Genomic DNA, 11,921 nt, shown 5'->3' with positions numbered 1-11,921 from the left:
TGATCCGTAGATCGATCTTGACTGCCCTGCTTTGTTTTCCAATACGTCTCGCAGGTCCTTCGTGTAGCCCCCGGCCTTCGTGTTTTTGCTTGTTTGGCGACGGGGTGCGGTCTGGACTTCGGGCGTGTACACCGCTTTGTCTCGGCCACGGGGTGGCCGGTCAGCCGCATCATGCGCCGGTATTGTGGGCTTTAACGCCTCCTCCTCGAGTTGAGGTAGCAACTTGCGCTTTGGATAACTTTTGGTAGGGCGCTCGAGTCCGTATTCCTCGGCAGCCAGGACCTTGGTCCATCTATTAGTTAGCAGATCTTGATCAGCTTGAAGCTGTTGTTGCTTTTTCTTCAGGCTTTTTGCAGTGGCTATAAGTCGGCGCTTGAAGCGCTCCTGCTCGATGGGATCCTTAGGCACGATGAATTCTTCACCGCCAAGGCTCACTTCGTCTTCGGAGAGAGGCATGTAATTATCATCCTCTGATTCTCCATCTGTTGCCTGTTCCTTGGGGCTAGCTTGCCCATCTTCTTGCTCGGCCTGCTCGAAGCCTGGCTCGGCAGGATTGTTTTTTTCTTCGGCACTATCCGGATTGTTATCATCTCTTGTGCCGGTATCACTATTTTTTCTATGGCTGGGCTTGGAGCGGCGCCTATGACGCGGTGCCTAGATTGCTTCTCCAGGGGATTATCTTACATTGCCTCATCGCCATTTCCTTCTTTGGGGGTGTCCACCATATATATATATATATATATATATATATATATATATATATATATATATATATATATATATCATATGATGAGGTGGTTGTCCAGCGCCCTATAGGCGGTGGTTCCTGTTCTTCTCCTGCATCGTCGTCCATACCGTCGATGTCTTCGGAGTTGAAGTCAAGCATGTCGGTTAAGTCATCGACAGTGGCTATTAAGTGGGTGGTGGGTGGGGAACGAATTTCTTCGTCGTCCGCTTCCCACTCGAGCCAGACATAGTTCGGCCAAGAGTCTCCTAACAAAGAGGGAGACCTTAATGAGTTTAGCACGTCAACCAAGGATGAGTGCTGAAAGACGTCCGCGGAGGTAAACTCCATGATCGGTGCCCAATCAGATTCGATAGGCACGGATGCAGGCGGTTTGGAGCCCGTAGCCGGAGACGAGTCCGAGGTTCCGATGACACCATCCTCATAGGAGGTGGGATCAGTGTTCGGCTCCAATGCCGATGAGTGTGCGGCCTCCATGGCAGGGTCCATCCACCCGTCCTCGAATGGCGCGATCTGCTCCGGATTGATTTCCGGGGCAGCCGCAAGCGCGATCCCTCAAATACTGTCTGATGGCAGATCTAAGTCATGCTCGTCGTGACTGTTCGGCGCACCTGACACGGGCTCGAATCCGTGGAAGATCAAGTCTGCGCGGATGTTGGCAGTGTAGTTCAAGTTTCCAAACCTTACCTGATGGCCAGGGGTATAGCTATCGATCTGCTCCAGATGGCCAAGCGAGTTGGCCCGCAGTACGAAGCCGCAGAATACGAAGATCTGTCCGGGGAGGAAAACCTCCTCCTGGACCGCGTCGTTGAAGATGATTGAAGGAGCCATCAAGCCTTATCGTGATGACACAGTGGAACTCTCAATGAAATCACCAATGTCGGTGTCAAAACCGGTAGATCTCGGGTAGGGGGTCCCGAACTGTGCGTCTAAGGCTAATGGTAATAGGAGGCGGGGGACACGATGTTTACCCATGTTCGGGCCCTCTCGATGGAGGTAATACCCTACTTCCTACATGATTGATCTTGATGATATGAGTATTACAAGATTTGATCTACCACGAGATCGTAGAGGCTAAACCCTAGAAGCTAGCCTGTGATTATGATTGTTGTTGTCCTACGGACTAAACCCTCCGGTTTATATAGACATTGGAGGGGGCTAGGGTTACACAGAGTCGGTTATAGAGAAGGAGATCTACACATCCCAATTGCCAAGCTTGCCTTCCACGCAAAGGAGAGTCCCATCCGGACACGTGACGAAGTCTTCAGTCTTGTATGTTCATAGTCCAACAGTCCGGCCAAAGTATATAGTCCAGCTGTCCGAGGACCCCTTAATCCCGGACTCCCTCACTCGTAGCTTCCTGCTTTAGGTCAACAAGGAGTGACCTGTCAAAACTGTCTGTTTCAAGAACAGAAGTCACAAAAGAACAATCTCTAAGTTCCGCTTCCTCAACGATATAGCGAGCTTCAATATAATCCCAAAAAGAAAAGGAAATGGCAACTTCTGCAGAATGGTTTCTGATAACCATCCCCACACTCGCAACATTAATGGTCTCCAGAAAGCTTGCATCGACATTAATCTTAAAGAACTCCAAGGTGGGAGGTTGCCAACCAGCAGAATTCCTCTCCATATTATTTGAAGTCTGAATGCCATCTCCCACTTCCTTACTTTTGTTACTCATCTCTACCTGCACTTTTGCATGAAAAGACAACACGAAAGCCCAATAATTTCGTACAAAATTCACAGAGGCTGAGATGAATTCTTTTCCCTTACAAAAGATCAGATCATTCCTCAAGTGTCAAGCTCTTCAAAACAAGAATATAGTTCGCTCGCGCGTTGACGAACTTAATTGTTCCAATAAAATAAGAAACCAATCTAGCCCATATTTTTGAAAATCACTTTGACCGGTAAATTCCACACCTCCCTCAAAGCCATACGAAGTGCACGAGCCTTTTGACAACTCGCCAACGCATGAAACGTACATTCATCTTCGACACCACAGATCATACACGTACCTGGGATAGCTTGATGGTGCTTTACCCTATTAACTTGAACCGCCAAACTATTAGAAGCAACCCGCCAAACATAGACTCTAATCTTCTGAGGGACATTAGCCTTCAAAATTATATTCTAGATCCTCCTTTCCCATTTACTGCTACACTATTATTCCCCATATTAACCTTCGAATACATGAGATTCAGTATCAGCCTATACGCACACTTCACTAAAAACATGTCACTTTTCTCATTGTGCCAGGCAATAAGATCTCTCTCGCCTAAATTCAGAGTATGCAGCTTTAAGATTTCCTCTGCATCGTGAGGGTAAAACAGAGAGATAGCTAACCACTCATTTTAAGTGGTTCTTGACTAATTGTTTGATCTGGTGTATCGTATAAGAATCATACGGGGGGTGCGCATAGCACGACCCTTCTTGTTTAGTTTTTTTTTTGCATCGTAATAAGATTTCAACTTTGATAAATATTATGTGCTTAAATCGTTGTAATATTTTCCTCAAGGTATGACAAAAAGTTGTGCAGAAAAAAAGTCATATTTTTGGCACAACATTCAACACAAAGCTATATAGGCAACGAATTGTAATATTTACAACATAGAAAATTGAATTGCAGAGTAGAAAACATTGCACACAACAATACAAAAACAGCTTTGCATCATGAATCAAAATATTTAGCGGATGCCTAGAATCATCACGATATAGCACTTGTGTGTATGCAACAAACTGTATACGAGCTCGCCACAGGTCGAAGGAGCCCATGACATTTCAGTGGAGAAATCATTCATTAGTATGAATATGTCAACCGCTAAAAATCTTTGTATATTGCTATACACTATTACATTGATCATCATGACCAGCACAAACTTCGTCATGACAACAGAAAACAGTGGTGTGGTGTTGGTTTACCTTTACATTCTCCACATGAATATCAGTTACATGGTTACATATACTGTGCACCCCAGAGCTCATGAATAAATGCCCCTAGAGTTCATCCTATCGATGAAACTCCTCGAAGAATTCCCTCGGCAGACACCATCAACGAGTGTGTCGTATAGTCTCCCTTGATTTGAACTTGCTCTTCATCGACTCGATCTACTCGGTCGTCTCTACAACCTCCTTTATGGATAGGCAGCTCTTGGGTTCACCGGGCATGCACTTGAGAGTGAATTGAGCTGCGTGGAAGGCCCCTCAGGCATGGTACTGCCCCTCAAGCCGGTTGTCCATCAGCTGACTGAGCCTCCTCTAGTAAGACGAGAGTGGCTTTGCCAAGTTAATCAGGTTGCCTTTCTCCCTAGTGTGGCTCAGGTCCAACACTCTCAGACTGCAAAGCATCTCGAGCAGCACGACGTCAGAGCCATACACATCACTCTTCACATACAGGTATCCTCGAATGAAAGATGGTCAATGTTAATCGATGTCATGAACAGATGATGCACATTGTTAATTTGTGTACTGCTTCCACTCTAGCTACATGAGAAGGGCCAACACCGGGTTGCTTTTCCCTTTCCCAAGCTGTAAATTTTCTGTTATTGTCTCTTCTTGAAGTCACTTCGCCTCAAAATTCTTGCCTTGTCCACCCGGCTGCGTAAGTAAAATAAGATCATAGTACCATGTATCCAACACCAAAGACCAATGGTTCGAGTGAACATAGAACTTGTTGATAAGATTTGCTTGTGGGAATTTTATTGACCACTCTGCGTTAGAAACAACAAAATCCAGTCTCTCGCGAATGGCTCCTCTTTTCCATGTGAATTGATTATCCAAACAACCCATGTTGAGGCCACAATCACTTAAACAGTCTCTAAAGTGATTCATCATAGCTTGTGGTCTCATGTTTCCCCTCCCTTCTCACTAGCAAACAATATTTCATTAAAATCTCTGATCACAACCCATGGGTGAGAGCTCTTGCTATGTAAAGCCCTCATATACCGGCCCAAGACACGTGCTTCTAGCTCCACGTCGGGTGAACATAAAATCCAGACAGCCTCCAATCAACTTCATCTCCTTTCTAATCAACACATCGATGAAATAATGACCAAGGTATTCAACTCCGCATTATTATCTTGACAAAATAAAATAAGCTTCTTTTTAGTGCAAGCTCCGCCACTGAGTTATGCCCCTCGTTAGGGATGTAAATGACGCAATAAATGGCGCCGCAAGGCCCGCTTAGTTAGCTTTACTTAGCTCGATAGTTCATTTTTTCAACAATTTTTATTGTTAACCTATTAGACCAATAAGTGGTCTTAAACTTGACCCGGTTTACATCTCTACCCCTGGTGCATGGCCTTGTTCCAGTCCACCAAGCAATTGAATTTGGACCGTGAATAAGTTGCCACTGATCCGCCTCCAAACAATTTGGCGAAGAGAGAGCTCCATGACTTCCTTTGGTGTATGCAGTGAGAAAGCCAACTGAAAGAACTTGTAGGGTCATTCCTAATTTTTTGGATTATTATCTTCAATGTACAATAACTATAAAATAATTTTAGCCTATTCTTCCTATAAAAGTTGTTGGGTTAGCTGACCCCATATCTTGTATATAGAATCACCACTGGGTGTATGCACTCTTGCCAGAGCAAGGCACTTAGCAGGTTCAATCGATTCCTAGACTTCTTCCAACACAAATTTATCATCCTCTTCCTTTTTCATACTCAAGCGATCAATAAGATCCATCATCTTCTCCTTTGGCTTCCCGTTCTGCAACCTGCTTGCATTCAATGCAATAAGATCCCCCATCTTCTCCTTTAGCTTCCTGTTTTGCGACCTGCTTACATTCAATGCAATAAGAAGAAGCCCTAGATCACATGTTCTCTATCAACCAAGGTCGGGAAGGTTGCAAAAGGAACCCCTGGATCGGTCGAATCATTAGAGCATCTCCAGCCGTTCGGCCCCCCAGGGCGCCGAAAAAAAGCGGCTTGGGGGTGCGCCGACGATAAACTCGGCGCTGGGGGCGGTTCGGCATCCAGCCGTCGCCCCCCAGGTCGCCCCCGGCGCCGATTTAGGCCCAGTGTTCGGCCCAATTATGTCCAAAAACGGCCCGATATCTGCGTGAATCGGCCCATATTCGGCGTTGTTCGGCGTGTTTCGGCGTGAATTTTCGCATACAAATAGAAATCAATTAGTTCATCACATAGTTCGGCATGTTTTGGCGTGTTTCATCACCTAAATCAAATAGTTCATGCCGTCAAATAGTTCAACAAATAGTTCAATACAAATTATATAGTTTAACAAATAAAAACTCAAGTTTCATCACACTTCGTTCCCGGCCTCACCCTTGAGCCTCCATAGGTGCTCCACCAGATCGTGTTGCAGTTCTTGATGCACTTGTGGGTCTCGGATCTCCTGACGCATATTGAGGTAGTCAGTCCAGTTTGTCGGCAGCTGGTGATCAACTTGGGCAAGAGGACCCTACTTGTAATATGGTTCAGTGTCAAACATTGGCTCTTCCTGCTCGCTCTCAATGATCATCTTGTGCAAGATGACACAGCAAGTCATGATCTCCCACATTTGATCTTTCGACCAGGTCTGAGCAGGGAACCGGACAACAACAAATCGAGATTGGAGCACACCAAATGCCCGCTCGACATCCTTCATGCAAGCCTCCTGAATCTTCGCAAACCAGGCATTCTTGCCTCCTGGCACAGGGTTTGAGATGGTCTTCACAAATGTCGACCATCTCGGATAGATGCCATCAGCTAGATAGTACCCCTTGTTGTACTGCCGTCCATTGACCTCGAAGTTCACCGAAGGAGAATGACCTTCAACAAGCTTGGCAAAGACTGGAGAGCACTGCAGGAAGTTAATGTCATTGTGAGGTCCTGGCATCCCAAAGAAAGAGCGCCAAATCCAGAGGTCCTGTGTGGCCACTGCCTCAAGCACCACACTGCAACCGCCTTTGGCGCCTTTGTACAACCCCTGCCAAGCAAATGGACAGTTCTTCCATTTCCAATGCATGCAGTCGATGTTTCCAACCATCCCAGGAAATCATCTTGCTTCATTCCGTGCTAGGATCCGAGCAATGTCTTCCGCATTGGGTGTTTGCAAGTACTGCGGTCCAAACACTGCCACCACTGCCCTACAGAACTTGTAGAAACACTCAATGGTGGTGGACTCGGCCATGCGCCCATAGTCGTTGAGTGAATCACCGGGAGCTCCGTATGCAAGCATCCTCATAGATGTCATGCACTTATGGATCGAGGTGAATCCAAGTGTGCCGGTGCAATCCTTCTTACACTTGAAGCAGCTGTCGAACTCCTGGATGGAATTCACAATCCGGAGGAAAAGCTTTCGGCTCATCCGATAACGGCGCCGAAATGTTTTCTCACCGTGCAATGGAGCGTCGGCGGAGTAGTCCGAGTAGAGCATGCAGTAGCCTTCCAGACGATGTCGGTTCTTTGCTTTCACCCGCCCAAGCGTCGAGCCACCTCGTGCGCGGCTTTTCACTGCTCGCGAGCAGGTCGGCGAGGGCGGCGAGCACCATGAGATGCTCCTGCTCCTGGACGTCGGCTTCGGCTTCCTCCTCCAGCAACGCCACGAGCGCCTCCTCATCTTTGGAGTCCATCGCCGGGCCGGGCAAATCACCGAACACCTTGTGGGCGAGGTGGGCGCAAGCCTGCCGGTGTACAGGCCTTGCACGGCCGGAATGCCGGAAAAGGTGCCTAGACGGTGATGAAGAAGCTGCCTCGGCAAAACCCCTTCTTTTTCCCGGCAGGAGATGGTCTACCTAGCTGCGATGGGCGGTGAACGGCGCCGGGATCGGCAGGGTGACGTAGGGTGGCGGCCGAGCGCGGGGTGTAGGAGGCGAATCTGGACGGGTGGCTTGACTTTTTCGCCTACCAATGTGGCCCCGGGAACACTTTTCCCTTGCGCCGGAGCCCCCGAGCGCCCCCAGTGCGCCAGGTTCGGCCTGCAAATGCCTGGCGCAAAAACGGGCCGAGCTGACGGAATTCGCCATCGGCACGACTGGGCCGTTTTTTCGGCGCCGGCATAAAAAAATCGCCTGGAAAGGCCGTTCTGGGGACACGGCTGGAGATGCTCTTAGAGAGGAAGGGAGGATAGAGGCGGTCCGTGGTGGACATAAAACGAAATTGCTGTGCACACGATCTTTCATACGCGATGTGTGCACAACAGGATTTTGAAGCCACACAGATTACAAAACGAGCCAATCCAATGGTGTAGATTACTGTCGTGTGTGGAGCGTCTCTGAATTCATTGTCTGCTACAGCGGGACTTACTGACAGAGGAGAGCAAAACCCTTGTTTTTTAGCTACGGGAAAAACTACCAAGCTAGTGTTTGCAATGGACAAGTACTAAGTTGGAAGGAACATGATGTAACAAAAATGAATAGAAGATGGCTCAAAAGACGAGCGAGGAAGTCCCAAGGCTGCCGTTCGCATAATATCAGAAGCATACATCATGCTTATACGCTTTGTGCCCATAGTTCAGGGCGAATTACACTTTCCAATTGACCAGGCAAACAATCGTATGTGTGTGTGGCCATTTTGCTGTTACACATGGATAGTAAACTAGTAGTACATAAAAAATCTCTCCGTAGAAATAGCCAAAGAGTGAAAATTCTGGCCAATTTCCCTCGAGATCCACTTGCCTAATGGTACCGTGACATCACAAATGGAGGACTATATGCATGGTCATCCTCTGTTGTAGTTTACCGAGACAAGTTACCATGAAGAGATTCTTCAAAATTGGATTATTTGTGTTTATCTTCCATGCCCGTAAGACTTTTCCAGCACAGGAACGGCAGGTCCATAAATTCTAAAACATCGATCGCTAAATGAGCCCACGAGCTTGGAAACAACTTCCTTGAAGAACATGGAAGCAACCTGCAGTGAAAAGCTTGATAAGGACTGCGGAAAATAACAAAATGAAGCCACTTGATATGCATACATACTCATAGCAAACAAGTTTTACCTGCCGATATAGGGGTGACTGAAACTTAAAATCGACTAAGAAGTAAAGGTCACAGGTTCCAGGAACAGGACCAGGCTCGAATTCCCAAACGTTTATCAAATGATCGAAAAGTCCACTTTGAGACGCAGTCGTCTGCACAGAGCAATAGAGTCAGAAGCAAAAAACAGTGCAACTACTCAATTCAGGAGAAAAAATGGTAAGAAGTAGGACAAACAAAGCATTAGTGTTGCTACAGAGAATGCCTATCACTGTGATAAATACTGAAAGTTAAAGAGGTACCCTAGATTAACTGCAACCAACTATCCAAATTGATAAATAGACTTTCATCCATTGACCATAGTATTTATTAGAACAAAGTGAAAAGAAGCTATCACACTTGCTCTGGAAGGCTAGAAGTTCGCACATTAATTAGAAAGCGAAGAGACAGACCTACACTGCTTATTAGGGTGGGTGCAGATTATAACAGTGCCGATTAATCAGATAAAAAACATGAAAATTCAAAAAAAAACATGTATTAGAACTGTTACAGATCTATGAGATCCAGTGTATGACACTTCATCAGTATTACAGCATATGTATGTATTGCAATATCTAGCCGCGCAAGTGAGCTGGGATTCGGCTAGTTTGTGTACATCTTAAGGAAGTCTGTCATCCAAGAGCTGATCAAATGTCATGACCTCAAAATCAATTGCACCTCCGAGTTTTCAGGCAAAGTACTTCTAAAGTTGTGCTTATCAAAGAAATCAACCCATAGAGAAACATCCATATTTACAGAAGCCATCAAAGTTTGAGTTTAAAAAAAGCTCATGATGAAACTTTGGTGCATACTCTTGTTATGTTCTGTCTTGGTTGATTTTAAATGGATGATACATTTTCAGGTTTATGACACTGCGATTATACTTTCACATGATATATAATGGCAAGGTGACCAGAATATCTATGATATGAGCCGAGAACAATATCTGCTCAAATTGGTTAGTTCCAAGTGTGAATTTAGTAATAACTCAGAAATGCTTAAGTTTGTTCAAAAGCAGGTTCATTCCATCCCAGCCAAAACCGCCAAACAGCAGTTAGTTCATTTTCTTTCTCTGCCTGGGATCCAAACGCTAAAGCTAGTTAGATACCGTATTTGAAGGTATGCGACGATTTTGTCTTGTCGGGGAAACTGTATTTGAAGAATCTACCAACACTATCTCCAACATAATAAGTGTTCGCTACTTATAGTTCAACTACAATATTATCATGTCTGGCCACATAAGAGACTGGCGTATTAACAAAATGAATATAAACAAATAACCTAGGATTAGCTCATGGAAAAAATAATACTGCCTATACTAAACCAGGTTAAAGTGTTATAATCAGCAGATCCAACAATAAATCATCTAAGAAAGTGATGAATCAATTTTTTACAAGTGACAACAATACTCCCTTAGAATAGTACATCCATTTGCAGCTGAGTGATGAATGATATAAATCACGATGGTGGTTTTGCAATTACAAAAGGAATAAATAGCTACCACCTATGTCATGAATATGATTGAACCTGCAATACAGCTCACTCTAGAACAACTTTCATCCCTGGTAGTTTTATTTCTTATTCTAGAATCTTTTGAGAATCAATGGTATCTAATTAGGTGATACCAATTGAATTGTCTGCCTTAATATCATACTACATTATCCCATGAGAGGGGTGACTGGTGCATTACACAAGTCTCACCTTGATATATTTGGGCTTCTCCATCTCCACATGAGAGACATAGCTCTCAACAAAGAACTTGAATCCAATTTCGAGCTCGGCGTCAAACGAGCCGTTGTCATACCGCCTAATAACCCTGGACCGCTGGCACCAGGGCACAAAATCCTCATAGAGGTCCACAGCCGCGACGACGGCATACATCTGCTCCGGCGAGTACCTAGGACGACACAGCCACCAGAATCAATCATTTCCATTTCAGAAGGCAGTCACCCGGAGAGCACCCATAGAGCAAGCGGGCCATCGTTGGTATATTACCCCATTACGCGCCTCTCCTCGTAGACCTTGGAGAGCACGCTCCCCTCCTCCCCGTCGCCGCACCCGAGGAAGCTCCTCGTCTGCGCGCCCGCGGGCCAGCCCGCGCCCAACCGGCGCGGCTCGCCGCGCGCCGGCGGATCGGCCCAGCGCCCGACCCTGCCGCGGGCGCCGCCTAGCCCGGCCAGCGTGGCCGCGCACCTGGCATTGGCGAGCGCCTCCCCCCTGCCGCACTCGCCCTCGGCGAACCCGCGCAGGAGGGCCAGCCCCCTCCTCCTCAGCACCGACCGCGCGCACGGCAGCATCGTTGGAGGCCTCCGGGCGTGATCCGGCGGCGGGGAACCCTAGATTCTGGGGTCGGTGGTGCGGTTGGCGGCGTCGCCGGAGGAGGCCGTGGAGGGATCGGGGGTGGGGCGAGAGGCGTGGGGGAGCGGAGCTCCTAGGTTGCGGGGGCAATCGGATTTGGGGAGAGGTGGAGCGGGCGGTATGGGGAGGGAGGACAGCGGGGTGGGCGGGCGCGCGTGCGGTGGGGGGATGCGTGGCTGGCTGTGGTTGGTGCCTACGATCTGGCGCGACCAGAAAAGAAAAGAAATCGTCGGAGCTGGCGAAGACTCGTCGAGGCTGTGCCGTCGGATGATCGGTACGGGCGGCGGCACGAGTATCATGCCAGGGTCGGGCCGGTGGACGGCGGTTGCGTCCTTGCGTGTGCTCACCTAATTCGAGATTTTTGACCAACGACCATGCCGCGGAATAGTTTCCCCGAGGAAGCTTCTTTAAGTCTAAGGGGCTCTTTGGATTGAAGGATTTTCATATTTTTTTCCTAACGAAGCCCTTTGGAGTTTGGATTAAAGGAACAACACCTCCAAAATTCATATGGATTGCATTGCTACACATCAATCCTATAGGAGTTTCAGCATCCACTCTAACTTCTTTTTTACACTCATTCACGTCGGATCGAGGCACTTTTCCTGTATTCCATTCAAATGACCATTTTTACAGTTTTCCTCTCTGTTTTGCACATGCAATCCCGTCAAATTCCTGTGTTTTTTGCCTGTGTTGTCTAATCCTGTGATCCAAAGAAGCCATAAAAAATGGACCGTAAAATAAACAGGTACACCCTTAGAAATAGCCAATGGGTCTCCGGTCTCATTGCACCCGAATTGAAAAATACTCCCTCCGTAAACTAATATAAGAGCATTTAGAATACTAAAGTAGTGATCTAAATGCTCT

At 46.9% G+C, this 11,921-nt stretch overlaps 1 protein-coding gene across 1 annotated transcript; it reads right to left on the bottom strand.

The window, feature by feature from the left end:
* Positions 1-8,126: 8,126 nt before the first annotated feature.
* Positions 8,127-11,383, bottom strand: LOC123070940 (coenzyme Q-binding protein COQ10 homolog, mitochondrial). The gene is made up of 4 exons (XM_044494359.1): positions 10,695-11,383; positions 10,401-10,596; positions 8,684-8,815; positions 8,127-8,595 (listed from the first exon to the last, which is right to left on the bottom strand). The coding sequence occupies exons 1-4, from the start codon at positions 10,994-10,996 to the stop codon at positions 8,473-8,475; spliced, it is 753 nt and encodes a 250-aa protein (XP_044350294.1). The 5' UTR covers positions 10,997-11,383; the 3' UTR covers positions 8,127-8,472.
* Positions 11,384-11,921: the final 538 nt, after the last annotated feature.

This window comes from Triticum aestivum, chromosome 3B (genome assembly GCF_018294505.1).
Source record: "Triticum aestivum cultivar Chinese Spring chromosome 3B, IWGSC CS RefSeq v2.1, whole genome shotgun sequence".
NCBI lineage: Eukaryota > Viridiplantae > Streptophyta > Magnoliopsida > Poales > Poaceae > Triticum > Triticum aestivum.
This window is presented reverse-complemented; position numbering and strand designations above follow the sequence as displayed.